Below are 22591 nucleotides of genomic sequence, written 5' to 3'. Positions count from 1 at the left end.
CCAACCTTCTATCACAACCAGACGTGGGTACCTGCTGATAAGTGATACATAGAAGATTGCGTCTTTTGTGGGTACCTTCTAATAAGTGGTAGACAAAGGGTGCCTTCTGAAAAGTGGTACATAGAAGGTTGCATATTCTAAAGGGTACTTTCTGATGACTTTAAAACTATTAGAAGGTCAAACCATCTATAGTACCTTATGTACTATATACAGATCTGGACAGTAAGTCTTTCAAAGAGCATATCTCAAGCTACAAATGTCCAAATTAAATGGATTAGAAAGAAAATGGAGCTAATATCCACGACTACAACTTTTATGAAGACAACTTTTCTTAATTCAGCCATATAAGAAGGCTAAATATGGCTTAGATGGTGGCTAGCTTTGATGCACATTCCTTAAAAAAGATTCAGGCCGTAACTTAGTCATTTTAAGTTAGAATTGAGTGTAGTCAAAAGCTACTTCATTGGCATAGGAACGTTTGCTACTAAAGAAAAGGAAGAAAAGAGGAAAATACAAATTAGTTATACTAGCAGGACAAATTAGGCCAGACGCCTTATCATTTGTCAGTTGTCCTAGTTATTGCCATTTGTGGTTGATGCCCTTTGCTCTCATTTTCAATCTGAGTTTTCACCATGAATTTCTAAACAACAATGATGGAATAAAAATATAAACATATGCTTGCATTTACCTGCGTTTAGAATTTTTTTCAACTTCTTCCCTTCCATCTACTACCTTTAATCTTGTTCTTGATTTTCCTGAAAGCGGTGGTGGTAACGGTAGTGGCGGAGAAAGGTGTGCCTATGTGGCCATGGCACCACGGCACCACCCAAATTTTTATTTTTTGCACCAATACCGAGCACCTTAAGTTAGGAATGGATTGGAACCAAAAAAGTTAGGAATGGATTGCTGCGAATAGGTATTGCTAAGAGCTTTTATTACTTCTTTCCCTTTCCCTTGTCTGATTTTGGTACCATATTTATACAAATTAACAATGTACTATTATACAATTTTATTGGATGATAATATTGTAGGAGTTTGCTTTTCTACCTCACTTTACCATAGACCCATAGCTAAAAAATGTATTTCAAGAGAGAAAAGATTATTTTACAAGTTATACTTTATTAGATTTCGACCCCACTATCGTCTAATATCTGGCTCTGTCACTGGCTGGCGGTGACTTTTGTCGTTTTGTTCTTGGTGGTGACTGTTGTTATATTTTTCTCGGCGGTGGCTTTTGACGTTTTATTCTTGATTTTGGCACCATCGCACCGATTGCAATTAGTTTTATGAGACCCGATAGTTTCTTGACAGAAGTGGAAACAAAATTTGTGACGCAATTGCGTCTTCATTGTCATGACATTCTAATTAGGTGACGTAGAGAAGAGAGAATGCAACTGTTGAATACAACTTCAAGTGAATGAGTGTACAATATATTTGTTGTAATTGAGAGGATAAAAGCAAGGAGAAATAATGTTGTATGTGTTTCATACTTTCTCAATGTTTTACCATAGCCTCCACCTTGTCTTAACTTCATCTAGTGTGTTTTATATATTATATTAAGAACTTTTTCATCAAGTCTTAGATAAACTAGATCAATATTTCCTAAACTAAAACATAAAAAGAGGATTGTGACTCGAGTAACATTAATGAAAAGTATGAATACGGAAATATAAAGCTTTCTAATGTTGCTTCTTCACAAAACTAACTCAAACACACGTAATGAAACACTTTAACAGTAGTTTTTTATATATATATGTGGTAACAAAATTAGTGGCAAGATTGCATCCACACTGACATTGTAAGGCGAACCTAAAGAAAAAAGACATTGTAAGGTGACATAGATCAGAGAGTTAATGAGATTATTGAACAACAACTTAGAGAGAATGAACATAGTATATATTTTTTGTAATGTAGGAATAAAGCTAAGAGAAATTAATTAAGGGGAATGCTAACTTACTCCCACTTGATTTTGTGAAGGTGTAAGTTAGTAACCAACACCTTTTCTTTTAGACAAAAATATCCCCATTTTTAATCTTCAAAAACATTCAAAATTTAGGTGTTTTGGTAATTTTGTCTTCCCACCCATTTTCTCTCTCCAGCTACCCATCTCTCTTCTTAAATTTTCTGTTTCTTTTCACGTTCAGCCACTTCCTTTCCTTCACAATTTTAAGTTTTTAACCTCCATCACTTAAATTTACCAAAGATTCAATCTTTCTATTTCCTTCCTTGCCAAGATTTGTTACTGTGGTTTTCTTAGATTGAGAAACAAAGGGGCTCCTAAAACCCAAAATTTTCAAATCAGAGGGCAATGGCAGATGAAATCCCTCATGGCCTTCGATTAAATTTTCCTCATGGAACCAACGATGTCAAGTTCCAAAATCAACGAATTGTAGAAACAATAATCAGCAGAGGAAGGAGCCTTTACCTTTTGCCAATAAATAAAAATGGGTTTGGTTTTTGGAGGTAGAAATTTGAGAAGGGGCAATCAGTTGCAGTTGCAAAGAAATGGGCACCGATTGAAGACAAAGAAAGATTGAAGAAAGTGATAAATGAGGAGAGAGAAAATTTAAGATTTAAAATTAAATAAGTTCGGTAAGCAAAATTACATTGGTAGCCCCACTTTATGGTCTTGAAGAAGAAAGAAAATTGGAGTTTTTAGTCCAAATGAAAAGGTGTTAAGTGCTAACTTACTCCTTCACAAAATCAAGTGGGAGTAAGTTAGCATTCCCCATTAATTAATTATGTACATAGTACAAAATAGAGATTTGTAGTTACAAATGGAATTTAACAAGGCGATGACAAAATTAACCAAGGAGGTTTTAATCAAAACCGTAGTTGATGAAGTGGTTAGTGGCATCATCAAGGGTTGTGATGCACTTGATTGGATTTAGAAATGGTGTGTGGTAGGACCACATGGATGCGATGAGCTTGTGGGACCGAGGTAACATTGGTTGTAATCATAAAACGTAAATAAGTAAAAACGTAAGTAAACTTTCTGAATCTGAATAATAATAATGAACTATAAAATGTAAAGTGTTACACGAATCCCTACTTTTTCACTCTAACTTGGCTTGTAATCATTGTGATCGATTGTAAGCGCTTGAGAGTTTTCGAGTAAAGATTGTGAACCTCAATTCTCTCTACAAACCTGCTATTTATAGACTTAAAATGTAACTAACTTCTAACGATCAATTAATACAATTATTACAAGTTTCTTCTAAACATGGCTTCGTCTCACACTTGTCTTTCTACTCCATACGTGTCCCTGGTGAAGTATCTTCAAAAGACAACCGGCTTCTCGTTTGGAATCCTCCATGTCTCGAACAAAAATTGCTTTGCAGTCGAAGTCGTTGAACACTTGGTAAATTTCCTTGATTCTCTTCACTTTCGACTTCCTAGGTCGAACCCAGTGTAAGTTCCAATCGAAATATGCAAAGATAGGTCGAAATTATATGCAATTAACAGGGGCATATCTAGGATTTTCTTGTTGGGAGGGCGAAATATAAGACATCTTCATTGAATATTATATAAACTTTAAATTATAAAAGATTATTTAAATACAACTCTTCATTGTTTTATAGTACTAAATTTACCTATTATTGTATCAATATAAATTTTTTCAGCAATTTCTCTCGATCTATACAACTAATAAATTTATGAGAAGATCATTTTCAATTTTATTGCAAAGCCGAAGTCTTATCAGCTTTCATTGCATAAAAAGATTGCTCTGTAGATGTTGTTGAAAGAGAGAATGTCAAAACAAGACGTAACAATCTAACAACAAGTGGAAATATTGTTGTTTTTCCAGTTTTAACTAACTTATGGTAAAACTCGAATAAAATGGAAATATTTCCTAAATTAGGATCTCGGTAAACATCTGAATGATAATGTCTTAGTTGGAACGACAAATTTCTCTTTTCTAGCTCGGAAAAATCATCTGCATAAAACTTCTCAACAAGCTTACAAATTTTCTCATTGCCAAATGATTTAAAATTTTCCTTAGGATCTAAAGCTGAACTAAGTATGAGAAGTTTCACAACCTCTACATTAAATCTTCTATTTAATTCATATAGTTGCAAATCAATTGCAGAATAAAATACATATATCATATAATGATGTTCCATATATCTTCAACTAGATGAGTATCACAAAATGCTATAACATCTTCTATATAAAAATACCTATAGTCGATGAACATTTCAAAATTCTTGGGGGGGGGCGATGGCCCCTGCCTACCTCCACCTAGATACGCCCTTGCTTATCTCTTCCTCTTCGGGGTTTCACTGTCGTCACTTCCTCAACTAGTGCTCCTGCTAAAAACTTTTATCACCAACCATGTTGTTTCCACGCCAATGACGCAATAAAAACAAAAACATGTGTTTGCATTTACATGTGTTGTTTATATTTGTTTCTTCATCTTCCCTCCGATCTATTACCTTGATCTTGTTCTGGTTTCCCTTCGAATATATGGCGATAGCGGTGGCTTTTGTCGTTTTGTCCTAGGCGGTGGCTGCTGTCGTATTTTCTTAGCGGTGGATGACGTTTTATTCTTAACTTTGGCCCCAGCGCACCGCCTGCAATTAATTTGACGAGATCCAATAGTTTCTTGATAAAAGTGGAAACAAAATTAGTGACACGATTGTATCTTCACGATCAATGTCGTTGAAATTAGGTTACATAGAGAAGAGAAAATGCAACTGTTAAACACAATTTAGAGAAAATTAGCGTACGCAATTTTGTTGTTGTTGGAATTTCAGGATAAAAGCAAGGAAAACCAATAATGTATATGTCTCATACGCTCTCAATGTTTCGCCATAGCCTCCACATTCTCTCTCAACTTCATCAAGTGTGCTTTCTTAGATTGTATTAAAAACTTATTTTTATCTTGTCTTAGAAAATTTAGATGAAACTTTCCTAAACTCAAAACATTAAAAGAGGATTGTCACTCGAGTAACATTAACTACAAAAAAGAAAGAATAGAAACACAGCCTAAAGCCCCATTTGATTACTAGTAAAAATAATATGAAAATAGAAAGAAAAAAATTTTCCAACAGACTTTTTCTTCATGAAATGTAATTCAAGCACACTTAATATAAAATGAAACGAGCTCTAATTATCACTGTTAAGTGAAACCAATTACAAAAAACTATAGCTTCACTTTCTTTTCTTACTCACTATACTTTAGAAGAACATCATGATTTTATAAAACAAAAGAGACGCACCGATTTTAAAACTTTTTTAAAAGTAAAATAATCAGCAATGAACAAAATAAAAAGATTACTCAATTAATTAATTTTATTAACATATACTATTTGGGAACAGTTGTGGATCATTGTTGGAGAGGCTTAAGGTTAAACAATGTGAATAATTATACTTAAATGTTCTCTTAACGCTACACACTCTTCTTAATTATCCCCAACCAACGTTAATCCACATCTGCTTCTTTATTCTTACTTTCACTCATTGTCGCAATCAAGTTTCAGTTTTTAGCTTTCAGTCTGCTACCCCGCTTGTCTACCGGCTCCGCCATCCTCGGCCGCGCGATCATCGGGGATCCCATTGTAAATCCTAGCGCACCGGCAAACAGGGCAGGTCACGTGATTAATGAGCCACGTGTCAATGCACCTAGGGTGAAACACGTGCCCGCACTGTGGCGTCACTTTCACGGTGTCCCCTTCCTGGAACTCCTCCAGACAGACGGCGCAGTCCTGCGCAGCCCTTGTGTCGTCCATGCTGCCGTAGGAGCACACCTGCAGCGCCTTGTCGGCGAGGTCGTCATCCCTCCGGCACGGCGGGTGCTGGCTCCGGCGGAGGTAGCGAAGGAAGAACTCGCGCGCGGCCAGGAGGAGGACAGTGATGAAGAAGAGAGCTGAGAAGACGATGAGGAAGGTGTAGGCCACGTCGGAGGAGAGGAGAGGACGGAGGTGCTTCCGGGCAGCTGGTGGTGGGGAAGGGGTGGTGCGGTGGAGAGGGGGGACGGGAATGTCCTCGTTGGATAGGAACATTTTGCGGTTCTGGAATCTCATGTTGTTGTTCCAGAAACTGAACAGTCTCCGATGTGGAGAAAACATGAAGAGAGGGGTGGTTTCTATTATTCTGAGGGGGAGTTGGAAAGGTTTATATCAAGAAGAAATTAGTTACTCTGAGGTGAGAGAGGTGTGGGAGCCACTGCATTTAATCGGTGGACTATGGATTATATGGGTTTTTGTTTTTTTGTTTTTCTTAAAGAAAAAAATAAAACGAAGGAAAACACTTTCAGGCTACCGAATATGACGCTAGTTGTATGTTGAGGAGGCAAGTTGAGTCTACTTAAAGGTAAGAGCGTCAAGTGATCTTGTTGAGGAGGGTTGCCCACCAACTACGATTTTATTGTGACATTCACTTAAAAAAAAACTTACTATTGTCTTCATCTATTACATGTAAGGAAAATAAAAGAAATGCATTAAATGATTAGAAAGAGATGGAATTGAATGACTTTAATGTGCCATAATATTCTATCATTTTTTAACAAGTTCAAACTATGGAACATGATTTGATTCCATTTCATTTCTCAATTCTATCATATTTTCATCAATTAAGAATCACAATTAGAGAGCTAGGAGCCTAGGAGTGGTAAAGTGGCCTAGCCCACATTCGACCTTTGTTTTTTCTGTTTGTCATCTCAATGTGCTTTTGGGTTGCACTAAAACATATGTTTGGGTAACTTAAATCCATTTCACCTTAACTCACTTTTGCCCCAAAATCCACTTTCACCCAACTTGACACAACTTTTACTTTTACATTGGATGAATGTTGGTTGATACATTAATATTAAACTTTTATAGTAATTATACACATGAAAGTACTTTTGATTAATATTATCAAAACATGATTAATTTATCAAACTTACTTTTAAAATAAAAGTACCCGAACGTAAATCACATTACAACACACTCACATTCATCAAAACTCTATTTTGCAAAATTGCAAAGTCACATTGACTCGAACTCTGTTTTACAAACTCGAATCCAAATACAAACAGACTCGAATCCAAATACCCACGTGTGTGTACCAGTGTTGGCAAGTTGGATAATGTAATGTAACACTTGAACCTTTGTTATGAGAGAATTCAAGTAATGTAATGTAACACTTGAACCTTTGTTATGAGAGAATTCAAGTGGTGTTGTTTTTTGTGTGAATAAATTAATGAAGTTGGCACAAAATCCTTGCCCGAATCCTTAATACTCTTGCGGTTTCTTTCATATTTCAATGATTTCTTACACATCAAATGTCAACATTTTGACGACAGGGCACAACCGCACCAGATGCAAATATTCTTCACTCCCATTCCCAAACTAGTGTCTTTTCCCATGATACTCCCAATCTCAAGTGAATCGATTCATGTGAGATTCTCTCTTTATACTGAAAACGTCAAACCAAACTTCTGATGAACCAATCCACAAAATCAGTGAAAAAGAAAAGTAGCATCTAGCATTATAGACAAACTAAAAGCCACAAGGATCAGTAATCCACTACACAAACCCTATGAAGCATTACATAAACATATATCTAACCTTTCCATTTGGCTGCTTCTTCTCCTAAGTACAAATACAAAAAACTACCTACACCAAAACACTTCTCAAGTGCATATATACAAACTAGCTTCACATGTACCAACACCAAAGACTGAAAAACATGAAAGTCCACATATACATAATTATGTCTATATATCAGGCATCATGCATAGGATGTATATCTGGTCACAGCTTTGACCCCTTCTGAAATGGCATGTTTCCCAAGCTCCCCAGGCAAAACCAGCCTCACTGCTCCTTGAATCTCCCTTGATGTCAATGTCATGTGTCCAGTGTAGTCCTTCAGCTTAGAAGCCTCATATGTCAGCTTCTCAAACATGTCATTCATGAAATTGTTCAGAATAGTCATGGCTTTACCAGAAATCCCCATGTCAGGGTGAACTTGCTTCAATACCCTGTACACATACCTCTGGTACCCTTCTTCACTTCTCTTTCCCCTTTTTGTCTTCTTTTTCTCTTTTCCTTGATTCCCTTTTCGGGTCCTCTTGGCCTTCTTCCCCTGTTTTTTCTCAATGCCTCTGTTTTGCTCTGCCTCTACAGTCTCTCTGTTTTCCTCTGCCTCTAGAATATCTCTGTTTTGCTCTGCTTTCTTCACCTCTGCAATATCTTTGTTTTGCTCTGCTTTATTCACCTCTTCAATGTCTCTGGTTTTCTCTTCCTTCTGATTTTGGATATGTTCACCATTTTGAGTGCTTTCTTGCTCTGCTTTGTTTTCAGTAGTTGAAGTGGTTGTGCTAGCATCATGATCTTCCTCTTTGGCTTGAGGAGGAATCACTTCTTGAATTGGAATGACCCTCACACTCTCTTGGCCTAGAGCTTCAACTTCTCCTTCCCCTATCTGATTTTGTAAGTTACTTCGAGTTAGCCTTTTGCTGCTTCTTCCAACTGTGATTTCCACACTTGACTCCACAACTTTCTTGGTGGATCTGACCACTATCTTCTTAGCTTTCCTTGGAGCCATCAGTTAAACACTTCCAGCTAAGTTTTTTTTTTTTTCTTTTTGCAAAGGGAGAAATAGAAGATGGTTGATGAAAGGTGATTAATTTATGAGTATAGTTTTATAGTAACCAGCCAAATTATGTGAGGGTTTCTAGAGTTTGACGTGTGTATTACAAGGTGTCAGATTCCTGTGAATCTAGTATATACGTGTGGGTTAAAAGTGAATGGTAAGTTCGGGAGGGTGGCATAGTAGGATGTGCCATTGTGTCTAGGAGGAATAATTATATCTTCACATCTCATTTTTGAAGTGTGGAGAGGTGGAGGAAGAAAGAGACATGAAGAAAGGAGAAAGAAAGTAAAGATGTGATAAGTGATGTAATTGATAGAAAAAAGAGAAATTATTAGAAATGAAAATGGAAAAAAAGTTGAGATGTGTGTATATATCGTAACTCGTTTGTGTGTTCTTCCACTATTCCATTTTACTATTATGGTATCCTTCTCTAGGGGATGCTTTGGCAATTCATTTTAGTGTATGATATCTTTTTCGGTCTGATGTTATATTTTTTTAATAGGACTTTGGGCATATGCATATATCATAATCAATTTCCAAAGACTATAGAAAGATGGCTTAAAAAATGCTGAGGTTCTAGATATGTGTTTGAGGAACAAGTATTGATGCAACAATTCTGTCTCTCTAGAAATGAAATGTTGTATTCACACTAATTCTACGTTCACTTCTTTCCAGATTCTCGAGTAAGTTTCAGTTTCTTCAGAGTAATGATATATACACACCTCATTTTTTAAACACTTCATTTTCACCTCTTTTTATTTATATCTCTATCATCTTATCATCTATCACATCTCATATTTTCTCTCTCTTACTTTTTCTTTTCTTCATATCTCTCTCATCATTCCACCTCTCCACCTCAAAAAAGAGGTGTGGATGAAACATTACTCATTTCTTCAAGTCTCTCAACGTCAAGCTAAGATTTTGTCAAGTCTATATACTATATACTATTTCTCTCTAGATCCAATACTATATGCTACGACTAATTTGAAGAGACAAAAAAAACTACATCAACTATTCAGCATTAATTCCATAAAATGACCCATATATATAGCTATGAGTATAACCATTTAACTGGCCCAAAAGAATGTTGACAAAAACGTACAGGCCCAAAAGGATAATGCTGAGATCTGAAAGTCCATAACTAATGTTAATTTTCTTCTGGTGGTTTGGTTTTGTGGGTGCATGTTTTGGTCCCCAGGAATAGCAATGCATGATCACAACTAATAGGGATCAAGAAGGGGAGGATTTCTCTGCCTCCCTCCCTCTCCATTAGAGGTGGAAATAGGCCAGGCGGCTCGTCAGGGGCCTATGGCTTGGCTCGTTAGAGGCTCGGCTCAGCTCGGCTCATTTATTAAAAAGGCCAGGCTTAGGCATTTTTAAAAGCTTGTTTAACTAAAAAGGGCAGGCCCAAACTATTAAAAAAGCCTATTTGGCCTAACAGGCCGGCATATTTATATATTATTTTTATTAATAATATAAATAAATATAATATAATAATATATTATTTGATTTTTTAAAACTTATGTATAGTTTAGTATAAAAGAAAACCCCAAGTCCCTACCCTAACCTAGATTAGAAACGTTCCAGACATATTCAATGATGATACAAATTTAGTTTTTGAAATGCAATGATACATGTTTTTTTATTTGAAAAGAAAGTGCAATGATATATAAAAGACTTATTAGCCCGCCAGCCTATTCTTTTGATAAAATTGTCTGTTAAATAGGCTTTTAAGCAGGCTTGTAGGCCAGGCCGGGCCTTAGAAAAGGCCAGGCCAAGCCACAAAATTTGGCCTATTGATAGGCCACATGCCAGACTTGGGCCACAAAAAGATAATACAGGTCAGGCCTAGGCCACGCAAAGCTTGGCTCGGCTCGGCCTATTTCCACCCCTATTCTCCATGTTGTTTACTTGTTTTGTTTTCTTTCTTTTGCTTTCAAAGTTTTGTTCATATAGCCAAAGAGATACAAAATTCAAAATTTGAGAGTCTTGAAACGAATATTTGCTATCGTTTTTTTTTTTATTGATAGGAATTAAGTTACACTACATACTATTTCTCTCTAGATCCAATTCTATAATTTCAACAACTGTGCACGAGGCACTTTGAAATGAATCACTGTAGGAACGATGCTTATAAATAGATCTTTGGTAGCGAACAACATTCAATTGACATACACATTTAACAGAGTTTCTGACCGCCACTAAATGAAGTGTTAGAATAAAAAAAAAGATACATTTAGCAGAATTTTTCAACTTTCGTTAGTAAAAAACAAATTTTGTGGCCATTTAAAAACCTTGTTAAATATGTATTTTTTACACTTCACATTTAATGAAGATTAAAAACCTTTGCTAAACGTATATGTTGTTTGGATGTACGCACTTTTGGGATTCAACAATTATTTTTGCCGCATGAATAAATGGGGTAAAAAAACAAAAAAAATAAAATTGTATCCTCAATTTCTTATATTTTTTAGTCAGTATTCAACCAATTATAGCTGATGAGATTAGTTATCAAATTTTTCCATAAGACTATATTTGGAAACCGATTATCACTTAATTCAAGTGCTCTCGTGGGTGTTCAATTACTTCTATTGAATTTCTACTTTCCATTGTGGGAATTTTTTAAACAAAAGTAGGAAAGTTCTGTTTCATTCCTGTAAGTAACTTCAACAAATGAACAAACATAAACATCCAAAGTGTATCTTTTGAACACTGATTAATAACCAAAACAACAGTTCAGAGGTGTTTCTGTGATATCCAACTTGGGATTGCTGAGAGTGATACTTTTTTTGTGGGGTCTTTCCTTATATTATCTGAACGAAGCAGAAGAAATAGCCTCTAAAGTATCAAATACAGGTGCTGTTAATACTGCTTTCTCGCAACGTGTTGGTTTTGGGAATGTATAGTTGAATGAAGGCCAAGGTGAACAATGCCCAAGGTAATTGGAGTTAGACTTGCTTGCTCTAGCTGTTTTGGATGGACCACATCCTATTATTAAAAACTATCATATTGCATTTTGACCACAATTTAAATAGAGTTTTATCTTAATCTATAAAAAAATTATTTACTTTTTATCTTAAAATGAGTGCTAACTTTCAATTGTACTAATTTTAATGTGCATCCAAAGCATTGCCAATTCCAAAGTGAAGAAATTTTATGAGTTAAACCATGGTGATGGAAAACTCTAAGAATGCAAAGAGCATAAATTAAAAGCTTTATATAAATATATATGATCAGTTCAATTGCAAACTTATTCATATAAATACATTTTTTTCTTTTTCTATTCTTCCCCAACATGGAAATTATCTTAAAATGACATATAATCATAGAGACACTAACAAAAACACATAGGGTGGGATGGGTAGCTCACACGGTTGGGTTGGGTAGCTCGCATGGTTGCGCTAAGAGTAATTGCAGGTGAAGAGCCAGAGTTCAAACTCCGAGGAGTGAAAATTTGTACTAATTTACTAACAACTAACATTTAACTATTAAAAACATTTTTAACGACAATAAATATTGCTTTTAGCTGTAATACAATTGACCGCTGCAGCTTTTACAAGCAATTTTATTTTTATTGGCTTACAAAGAGTCTCGGTAAGGCTTTTACCGGCCGTAAAGACAATATAGAATCTCAAATAAAATCCTAACATAGTTGGATTATTATGATTTATGTGAGGATTTTTCACCCCACAATTATCAACAAAGAAATTTCATATTCTTCTACATCTCTTGTTAACCCTAGAAAGCTCAAACATGGATTGGAAGAAAGACTCTACCTCCTCAGGCTTCACTACATATTTCAATTCACTGGCTGATGATCTTTTCATGTGTGAAGAAAATGCTGGCACTGACCTCCTTTTCTTTCTTGGGGCAGGTGGACAATTTTGAATAACAGGAATCATGTTGCTTGACCGAGTTGGAGTTTTACACTCTCCTAACTCCTCCATTACCACCATTGCTTCATTCACCTTTCTCTTTGCATCTTCTTCTCCTTCTTGCACACTCAATTCTCCCATTGGTGGAGGAACTTGCTTCTCTGTTGACTCTTTCGACATGTAGTTTCACTAGAAAAAAAAAAAGTTCACTTAATTTGTAAGCAATGTTGTAAGCAATATGCATGAGATAGATCTTAATTTATAAAGGGAGAGATCTAGTACTTAGAAAATGGGATCTTTTGCTATTGAAATGAACCTTTTTTGCCATTGTTGTTCAAAGACTTTCTCTCAACCTTTTTGGTGCAAGCTTGAAACTTGAAAGAGTGTCAGTGGCGTCCGGTAATATTAGCCAACTACAGCTCCATGTGAGAACAAGTGTTAAGTTGGCTAGAAAGCCACTCTTCATATCCTATTTTTAGTAAGTACGTGCTGGATTTATTTGGGTAGACAGAGCTCTTGTATGCTTCAATTCACATTGTATTGGCAAATTTTGCTTTACATTTTCCTAATCATTTAATGAACAAATAATTAGCCTCTAATGTATTAACTTGAATGGAGCTTTGTATATTGTGGACCAAGAAAAATATGATGAAATGTACATTTTATTCTATTTCTGTCTTTGTCAAAGGCACAGTAATAGAACTACTATTTGCCAGCCCAATCCAACGTATGAGGGATGCGCAGGCTAAACGAATTAGACCATGGACCATTCCGACACCAAAATAAAAAAAAGACTATGGTTCATTTAGTTTTTTCAAAATTCACTTGAAAAATAAATTTGTTGTAAATCATTTTCCTACTACATAAAGAATAAAAAAAATGAAAATATAAATAAGTCATAATTTTTTTTCTCATTTTTATTTATTTTAACATGCTTAAATTGAATAAAAAATGATCAAGAAAAAATATCAGGCTAGTAAGTCAACCCATTCTATCTTGGACCACCGGTCCACTGGTGTAACATATGTTAACTTTCGGATAAGGTTGTGTTGTATTAAATTTAAATCAGGCTTGAATTTTTCTATTCTAGCCCATACTTTAAATATTTTGATTAAGTTTATTTGAATTTGATCTGATGAACCATTGCTTACATTTTTTTAAAAAAAATATTGATATTTATTTAGTATAAATACATTGAATCACGAATAATAAAATTACTTTTGCCCGTAAAAAAATTATTTGAGATAAAATATCAAACAAGCTTTTTCATCCCAAAATTATATAACTGATGGAAATGTTCGTCTCCTACTCAAAGCATAGATGCTTATTCAAATCTTCACAACTTCGTGACGGAATATATTAAATGCTTATTTTCAATTACATCACACAAAAAAAAATAATTCATTTTCATCACCAATTTCATCATGAATTTTTTTAAACAAAACTTGTTACAATAAATTTGTTATTTCCCTCACAAGTTTCTGTCACTGTAAATTTTTATTTACACAATTATTCAATTGAATTGCGTCAAATCAAAAAATATATTTTTATGATAATTAAAATTTAAAACGAAATAAATTGTTTATCAAACACGTGGCATACCGTGATTGAGTTATATTACACGACATATCCTTTAAACACCTTTGTTATACTTCATCTTTATTTCAGTCTAAGGTGGACAGAGTAATATATTTTGTCTCAAAATCTTTGCGAAGCACAATTGCGACGAAATTGTTTAGTTGCAAATTTTCTCCCAAAATTATTTTGGCATGGAACTTTAACTATTGTGCCATAGATTATTGTTCCATATCAAACGGGTGTTTATATTTGGTAGTGAAGCTAAGCCTGTTGTCTTCCCTTTCTACGTTTCCCCTTTCTTTAAACTACCCAACAATGTTAACAGAGTTCAGAGAAACTTTTTATGGGCGATATGGTGGGAAGAAAATAAACTTTTCTGGGTAAAGCTAAGTGGGCAGAGTTACAAGAGTATGTGTAGGCCAAAGGAGGAGAGATGTTTAGATATTAAGGACTAAGGAGTTAGAGACATTTAACAAGGCACTCTTAGAAAAGTGGATGTGGAGTTCATGAGAAAAATACAACATGCCAGGTTGGGGGTTGATCAGGGTAACCCAAAATTTTCCTTTATACAACTTCATCATTATCATTCAAAGTTGGGTACGTAATTAACCATTTCAAAATGATTTGGATGATGATAATTAAGAGACAAAGCAATGGTTCCCTTATATAAAACCGTTCATGTGTACAGGGGACATGTACACCTAGCATATATGCTTGATATATTAATCTAACGAATAATGCAAAGCAATGCAATTATTGTACCCAAAGCCAGCCAATCTTCAAAATCAACACAAACTTTCCCCTTCCTTTTTCACTTAAATTATATTGCCTACCCATTAAGACAGCCTACAAATATTGCTTTGGTTTAAGCACATGGGGATTGTGAGAAATGAGCTGGATAAAGAGTGCAAATCCAGCTATTGAAACTAATCAGGAAATCATAATACCAAAAAAAAGTGATTAAAATGGTGATTGTTTACTTTATGGGCCAAAAGGTGCCCTATGAGGTATTCCTTTTCTTCTTCTTGAATTTGAGCAAGCTTGTGTTGATGGCGTGCTTTGGTATACTTGTTTGTGGATTCCTTCTTCTTCCTCCTTTGATACCAACCTTCTTCCCATTCCTTCATGCTTTCTCCCTATTTCTTCGTCTTTCTTTGCGCTTAAGACAAAGTTACCATTCCCATTTTTCTTTACTCCAACAAGCTGTTATTATTTGTATACACACATTAATAACATACACCATCGTTCATTGTAATATTATGTACTAAGAAATAACAACAATGATACAAGTACCAAACAAACTACATACTCCAACATTTATATTTAATTTTTTTTTTGGATACATAAGTAAACAAGTTTAAGTAAAAACAAAAGTAAAGCCCATGAATCATAGTTTCTACCTCATCAGCAATGAAGCATTCCAAGATAACTTCAATTGAATGAACAATTTGATTATAATTAAACTTTTTGGAGCAAATTGGTTTAGTAACTAATCATAGGATTGTGTTTGGATAAACAACTTAGTTTAACACTTATAACAATAAACACTTTTTTTTGAAAGCTTCTTGATAGGTTATTAAGAAGTTTCCTGTAACACTTGCGCAAACAACATTTATGTTGTAAGATAATATTAAATAAGTTCTTTCAAATACAGAGTGTATGCATGTCGTGAATAATGACACAATTTATTATGAATCAAAATTCACAAAAAAAGTATTCTCGTGTGCCCCTACTTTTTTTCATAGTTAAATAAAGAAGCATGAGCAACATAGTGTAAATAACATGTAAAAGTTTGTAATTAGTAGTAAAAATATGGTTAATCGATAAACCAGATTTTAACATATGTAAATGTATGTTTGGAAACCGTTTGGCAGCAGTAGCTAATCAGTGCAATCATTGACAAAATTTGAAGTAAATAAAATCCTTCTTATAAATTGTGATATGATGTGCTTTCACATTAAGTCCAATGTTGTGCAAAGATAAACACAAACAATATTCAGAAAAGAAAAAGGTTTTTAGAGAATAGACCAACCTTGCATCCCAAAGAGCAGAAACGAAAGGGGTCCAGGAGATTTCTTCTGCAAACTTGACACAAATATTGAGTTTTCCCTGCAGCACTACCAGCAGCATTACTATTCTGAGGCCTGGCATTGAGGAAAAGAACTCTGGCACTGTTAATCACATATGTCTGCACCTCACTGATGTCCAAAACCTTCTGAATCTCCGCTACCCTCACAACATCATGATACGACGATCTCCTTATCTGCATTTCACTTCCACATGATAACATTAATTTACATAATCCTTCCAACTCCCATTAATAATATGCCATAACATATTCTTTAACTAAATGTTTGGAAAATTCATTTACTAAAGTCAAAATCAATTTTGTGAAAAAGTTTATGTGAGTAGCTAGCTTATCAAAATTAACTCTAAGGAAAGAGAAGCTAATACAAACATGCGACAAATTAATAACCTACTTGAATCACTTGATGATCATGATGCCATGATTGTCTGCAATAAAAGCAGAAAGCAGCTTGGTCCCTGCAATCAAGGCAGAACATGTTGCATTCGTTTCTGGGCGCGCTGATGTGAGCTTGGCATGTAGAGAAGAATGTGGTTGACAACAATTGTTCCAACCATGGAGGAGGCGCCAACATTAATTCCTGATATATATGAGAGACAACCTCAAAGATTGTAAGAGGAAGCTAAGAAAAGAAAATGCTACATATTTCATGTGTGTTGGACAAATTAAAGAATGCATTATGCATATGTATTACCATGGTCGAAGTTGATTGTGCTGGATATTATACGAGGAAGTTAGGAATACATTGAGAAGGAGGGGAGGTTGTTAACATAAGATTTATCAACAAAACAGTGGATGAATTGTAAAGGAGCTGAGAGAAAGAGTATATATATATATATATTAATTGTGTATTAAAAAAGAGATCATCAAAATGAAAGGGTGGTAGGTCAAGCGGGTTTTGGATCGTTAGATCACAGAAACGCCTTTTCATTATTTCTTGGCGCCTTCTCAGTCATCAGTTGCGTGTGGTTTGGGGAGTGGGGGAAAAGGAAAGAAAATAAGTACCGTCTATACTCTATAGTTTGTGAAATTTCTAAAAACAAAATTGAAAAATTTGGAGGGACAACACAAATTTTTTATAAGGATTAAAAATGAATATGAGATAGACCAAAAACTTAAGGCCTTTTTTGTTGCCTCTCCACCATGGTGGTCCATGAGTTTTTTGTTTTTTGGTAATCTTTAGGCCCCGAATTTGTCCATAAATCCATGGATTAAACTCATTTAAATCAAAGGCTAAACGACCTAATTCGAATAGGCTCACATATTGACAGAAAAAAAAAATAGGCACATTTAAACAGACTATCATTCTCCTTGTATGGGCTTGCACAAATTAGTCTATGGACTCTAGTCTACATATCCATCTCTATATTTGACTTCTTAGCCTCTTTTTTACTATGGGTGTTTATAGATCAATGATTGACATAATTGATTTTGGATGAAGTGATTTGGACAAAATTGATTGTACAAAATTGATTTTGAAAATTACATGTGGATGAATACATTTTTAAAAAAGTGGTTTTCGTAAGATATTTTTGTAAACGCAGCTGTAAAATCTCAAAATTAATTACGTTGTAAAACTACTTTCTTGCAAATTCATTTTAGGACTGAAATTAATTCTCCAGAATGGCTCTCAAACATTTATATATCATCCAAAATTGATTTTATTTTGTCATAATTGATTTTAATGTTTCCCAAGGATGACCAAACACAGATGCTGATAATTAAACCCCCTTCTTCACACATTTGACTCACCACTTACCTCCTATAAAATATAAATTGTTACACAGCCCATTGTTGCTCTTCATTCACCCTCTCCTATTGCTTCCTTTTGTTCAAATGGAAAAGCTTCGTGATCTTGTTACGATTCTTCTAATCCTTGCTCTATCATTTCATGAAGGGAAGGTAATAGCTTTGAGAAGCCATGATGGATTAGAGGAATGGGGATACGTTGAAGTCAGACCTAGTAAGCTTCAATCCATTAGAATTCTGTAATTTCCACCATGGTGTTTTTATATTTATTGACCTTAAACATTTAAACTACTATGGGGCATTGAAATTGATTCACTAGAGATTTAAAAAGAAAAAGAAAAAAATTGAATCTTATGATGTAGCTAACAGCTCCCTTTCTCTTTAATTTGTTGTGTTGTATGATCAGAAGCCCATATGTTCTGGTGGCTTTACAAAAGTCCCTACAGAGTGGAAGATCCCTCCAAGCCATGGCCAATCATTCTCTGGTTGCAAGGAGGACCCGTAAGCATCATTGAATTTTGTTATAATCTAAGATTTTATAAATTAACGGGTCATGGTTTTAAATTACTATTGCGGTAGCAATTATAACCCTTAAAATTGCAGTGGTCGTAATTGCAGTTGTGATATAGTGGTAATGACTTCAAAGATTTTGATTAACGTGGTCCTAGTTGCGATTCCCAAAATCAATTTTGAAATCATGGAATTTATACATCGGTAGGAGATTTTCAAAATTTGAGTGAGTCATGATTTTAACTTGTGGTTGTTGTAGCGGTCATAACCCTTAAAATTGCAAGTAATTGTGCATTTGCAATGCGGTGGCAATTACAAATCCCAAAAATTAATTAAAAATCTTGGACTCTGAGATTTTCAAAAATTGGACAGGGCGGTTCTGGAGTTGGGGTGGGAAACTTCCAAGAGATTGGGCCATTGGACACCAGCTTGAAGCCACGAAATTCAACATGGTTGAGAAAAGCAGATCTATTGTTTGTGGTAATTACAAATTCATCATGATTTTTATTTTACATAATCATTTGATTCTAGAACTTTTTGTTTGCTTTATCTTGTTTTTATTCACTTTGTAATTGTATAGTGCTCATTACTTAATGTTTTTTATGTCATAACATAGGAAAATCCAGTTGGAACAGGGTACAGCTTTGTGGAGGATAATAAACTCTTTGTGAAAACTGATGAGGAAGCAGCCACTGACTTAACTACATTGTTAATTAAGATTTTCAAAAGGGATAAAAAACTCCAAAAAAGTCCTCTGTTCATCTTTGCAGAGTCTTATGGTGGCAAATTTGCTGTCACACTTGGATTATCTGCTCTGAAAGCTATTGAAAATAATAAATTGAAGCTTAAACTTGGAGGTAATCATTGAAAAGTGAAAACATTTGAGTATTTGACTGATAAATAAGGTTTGCTTGTGAACCTCTTGTCTGTTCCTTAGGAAATGATGGATCATTTATATTAAATTGGTAGAAATATAATGCAAAATTATAAATTATTCATGTATCTTTTATTCAACTGCATAAGTTTTAAGGATAACTGGTTTATAAGAATCATAACATGATCTCAGAGTCTCTCTAGCCAAGTGGTTTAGTGTTGTGTTGCTTATATAGATTTGTACATTGTCCACGCTTAAGCTCTAAACCACGTGAGGAGCGTGTTAGAAATGTAATACAGAATTATTCATGTAACTTTTACCCACTGACTTAAACTTTTTTGTATATTTGATTCGTGACGATAAATATTTTTAAAATAAAACTTGAAAAATTTATAATATTGTTAAATTTTGTTTTTATAGGTGTGGCATTAGGAAACAGTTGGATCTCTGCAGAAGACTATGTGGTAAGTAATACAAATTGTAGTATCTATAAGTTGGGTTTTAGATTGCGTTACAAGAGTTTATAACTCTTTACATTGCAGCTTATTGTTGCAAACTGCAATTTAAAATTGTGTTTATAACTTTATACGGTTGAGCTTTTACAATTTTCACATTCGTTCGAATTTGTAGTTATCATGGGGTCCTGTCCTTAAAGACGTCTCTCGTCTTGATGATAATGGATTGGAAAAATCAAATAGGTAAATTTACTTTCCATCTTGTCAAATAGAAATAAAATATACATAAAATTAAAGCACTATACGCCTGTTTAATTTGTTTTCGAAAATTGTTTATGAAAAAAGTTCACAATTTTAGTTTTTAAAACTAAAAATACCATAACAACTAAAAGATGTTTTATGTTTCAGTTTTTAATTTTTAAATTATAATTTTTTATTAATGTTCGAAAATATCTCATTCAAACAGTTTTTTTTTTCTTAAAAAACAATTTTAAATGCAATTTTTAAAAACTGCAATCAAACTGCTCTATATTGTTCTATAGAATAACAATTTTATTTGTTATCTAACAAACCCAATTTCCAAATCAGAGTAGCTCGGAAGATCAAACAACAACTTAAGGACGGTAAATTTGTGGATGCTACCAATTCATGGAGCGAACTTGAGTCCCTGATCGAAGATAGCAGCAACAATGTGGTATTTTTCATTCAAATCAAACATCTTTTGATCCCGTAAATTATATAGATACTGGCAAATATTCGTGCATTGCATATTATTTGTAAAATATAAAAATATAAATTAATAGAAAAGTGTTCGAGAAATAAAATTGAAAATTGTGAAAGAGATTTGCATAAATTCGATTTTAAATTATATAATTGTCAATAGTTTTGTTATTGAAAATTTAAAATATATATGATTGACTAAATTATACGACAATATTAAGAGGAATATAAAAATGCCAAAACAAATTCTTAAGGGTGTGTTTTATAGTTTTCAGGGGAGAGGAGTGGAAGACCTTGAGGGTTAGGAGAGAAGAGAGAAAGTGAGTAGGAATGGGGTAAGTTGTTTCCTTCTTTAGAAGACCTTGAGCGTTTATATGACAATCAGTTACTTAATTGTTTACTCAAACACATAATTATCTCTTATTTTTCTAACCTACATTAATGTATCGTAAGATACACCATTGCTAGTTGCTAGCACATGAAAAGTCTAATCATCTGTTAACTCTAGAACTTCTATAATTTCTTGTCGGACGATGGAAGTGATCTATCCATAACCTCATCAGCAATGGAGCAAGGGCTATTCAAAGAAGTCACAATGAGACGGTACTCTAGCTATCTTACTCCCGGTGGTGATGTTGATATTCACGAGTTACTAAATGGTGTCATCAAGAAAAAGTTAAAAATTATCCCTAAGAACGTTACGTAAGTCTGGTATTAATTATTTTTTACTGAGAAAGAAATAAAAAAGTGCATGCATGTTCTGATCACAATTTCACTACTTGTTAACAGATGGGGAGGGCAAGCCGATCATGTTTTCAAAAATTTTGAAGGTGATTTTATGAAGCCAAGAATTCACGAGGTAAGAAGATCATCATAAGCGCTTTAAACAAATTTGGAACAGGTTCAACTTATAACATACATAGATAATTATATATCAATGCCATCAACATTCAATTTAAGCTCCTGGTTTTCTTCAAGTGTGCAAAATAATATTTTTTTGCCCTATTTGATATCTTCTAGTTTTTCATTATTTCCAGGTTGATAAGCTGCTGGCTAAGGGGGTCAATGTGACTGTGTACAACGGACAAGTAAGATTCCCTAATTTCCACACCCCATCCGTTTTTTTTTTTAAAAAAACAAACATCCTTTGTTAGTTTGCTTCATACAATGGTTGTTCAAATCGGTTAGAAACGGTCGGTTCTACCAGTTTCAACTAAAATATCAGACCATTGATCAGTCCAAAACAACCACGAGGTTAGAAGAGCAAAAAACCAATAATGATATATACACACCTCATTTTTTAAACACTTCATTTCCACCTCTTTTTATTTCTCTTCTCTTATCATCTATCACATCTTATACTTTATCTCTCTTACTTTTTCTTTTCTTCATATCTCTCTCATCATTCCACCTCTCTCCACCTTAAAGAGAGGTGTGAATGAAACATTATTCGCAAAAAACTTGTCAAGAACTGGGGCGAGCCAGTTAAAATCGGCAATTTTACGATTGGGTCATTCATGAAAAGTGCACTTTTATTGCCTTCCTTTGGGCTGGCTAGGTCCAACATAGAAAGGAGAAAAGATGGTTGGAAAAAAATAAAGTTGGGTACACGTACGTCAGCTAAAGAACTACCTATGTTAGGGTCGCCCGGCAATAGGCCAACACATTTCCATACGGATTTGGATTGGGAAAAGTTACGTGAGCTACTAATTTATCAGCTCAGCCAAGCCTCCATGGTGGTGGGTCGAACGGGCTAACCTACGGGTCGCCAACTCGTGGCATATTGTTCATTTTCGAGCTAAACTGAGTGAAATTTAGGTTAGGTAAAGTTTGATAGCTCAGCTCATACTTATGGTGATGCTAATCATGCCTGATAGATTTTGATAACTCTACTTTAGATGATCATGTTATTTAACCACTTATGATAAATAACTCATTAGTTAATGGGATGATTTTTATTTTTTTATGTGCTTAATTTGATATGTATCAGCTAACCTCATATATAATCATGTCTTGTTATTGTAGCTTGATTTGATTTGCGCAACCAAGGGGACTGAAGCTTGGCTTAAGAAACTCAAGTATTCATATCTCTTTCTCTGACCTTATGAATTATCGATCGATCCCTTCAAGATTGGTGTCAAATTGTTTCTTGTTTTGTGTAGGT

The 22591-nt window shown here is 34.4% G+C and overlaps 4 protein-coding genes and 1 long non-coding RNA gene across 6 annotated transcripts in view; 1 reads left to right on the top strand and 4 right to left on the bottom strand.

Annotated features, from left to right (window-relative positions):
- Positions 1-5248: 5248 nt before the first annotated feature.
- Positions 5249-6156, bottom strand: LOC130742984 (RING-H2 finger protein ATL57). Its single transcript, XM_057595095.1, has one exon. The coding sequence runs from the start codon at positions 6069-6071 to the stop codon at positions 5502-5504; it is 570 nt and encodes a 189-aa protein (XP_057451078.1). The 5' UTR covers positions 6072-6156; the 3' UTR covers positions 5249-5501.
- A 1398-nt stretch (positions 6157-7554) lies between these two features.
- LOC130744986 (probable histone H2B.1) lies at positions 7555-8982 on the bottom strand. The gene has a single exon (XM_057597140.1). The coding sequence runs from the start codon at positions 8530-8532 to the stop codon at positions 7717-7719; it is 816 nt and encodes a 271-aa protein (XP_057453123.1). The 5' UTR covers positions 8533-8982; the 3' UTR covers positions 7555-7716.
- Positions 8983-12011: 3029 nt separating this feature from the next.
- Positions 12012-12879, bottom strand: LOC130742983 (uncharacterized). Of its 2 annotated transcripts, none has more exons than XR_009021315.1 (2): positions 12772-12879; positions 12012-12644 (listed from the first exon to the last, which is right to left on the bottom strand). It is a non-coding gene; the product is annotated as an uncharacterized LOC130742983 (long non-coding RNA). The 2 variants fall into 2 exon arrangements; XR_009021314.1 differs by having other exon boundaries at positions 12738-12823.
- A 1792-nt stretch (positions 12880-14671) lies between these two features.
- On the bottom strand, positions 14672-16949 carry LOC130747207 (protein RGF1 INDUCIBLE TRANSCRIPTION FACTOR 1-like). Its single transcript, XM_057600067.1, has 4 exons — positions 16814-16949; positions 16514-16699; positions 16066-16296; positions 14672-15236 (listed from the first exon to the last, which is right to left on the bottom strand). The coding sequence occupies exons 1-4, from the start codon at positions 16814-16816 to the stop codon at positions 15015-15017; spliced, it is 642 nt and encodes a 213-aa protein (XP_057456050.1). The 5' UTR covers positions 16817-16949; the 3' UTR covers positions 14672-15014.
- Positions 16950-17935: 986 nt separating this feature from the next.
- LOC130747205 (serine carboxypeptidase-like 51) overlaps positions 17936-22591 on the top strand; it is a 5381-nt gene continuing 725 nt past the window's right edge. The window contains exons 1-12 of the mRNA XM_057600066.1: positions 17936-18082; positions 18275-18369; positions 18751-18858; positions 18995-19235; positions 19673-19716; positions 19883-19950; positions 20296-20401; positions 20936-21129; positions 21217-21286; positions 21465-21515; positions 22453-22505; positions 22590-22591. The exon at positions 22590-22591 is cut by the window's right edge and continues 131 nt beyond it. Of these exons, the coding sequence (XP_057456049.1) occupies positions 17956-18082; positions 18275-18369; positions 18751-18858; positions 18995-19235; positions 19673-19716; positions 19883-19950; positions 20296-20401; positions 20936-21129; positions 21217-21286; positions 21465-21515; positions 22453-22505; positions 22590-22591 (1159 nt within the window). The 5' untranslated portion in view covers positions 17936-17955. The remainder of the gene's footprint in view (positions 18083-18274; positions 18370-18750; positions 18859-18994; positions 19236-19672; positions 19717-19882; positions 19951-20295; positions 20402-20935; positions 21130-21216; positions 21287-21464; positions 21516-22452; positions 22506-22589) is intronic.

This window comes from Lotus japonicus, chromosome 3, assembly GCF_012489685.1.
Source record: "Lotus japonicus ecotype B-129 chromosome 3, LjGifu_v1.2".
Taxonomy (NCBI): Eukaryota; Viridiplantae; Streptophyta; class Magnoliopsida; order Fabales; family Fabaceae; genus Lotus; species Lotus japonicus.
Note: the sequence above shows the minus strand (reverse complement) of the source record. Positions and strands in the feature narration are given on the sequence as shown.

Coding starts and splice junctions, on each gene's coding strand:
- LOC130744986 (XM_057597140.1), bottom strand. CDS start 8,532: ATGGCTCCAAGGAAAGCTAAGAAGATAGTGGTCAGATCCACCAAGAAA.
- LOC130742984 (XM_057595095.1), bottom strand. CDS start 6,071: ATGTTTTCTCCACATCGGAGACTGTTCAGTTTCTGGAACAACAACATG.
- LOC130747207 (XM_057600067.1), bottom strand. Junction 16,297..16,513: donor ATGATCATCAAGTGATTCAA/GTAGGTTATTAA, acceptor AGTGAAATGCAG/ATAAGGAGATCGTCGTATCA. Junction 15,237..16,065: donor TCTGCTCTTTGGGATGCAAG/GTTGGTCTATTC, acceptor AAATAATAACAG/CTTGTTGGAGTAAAGAAAAA.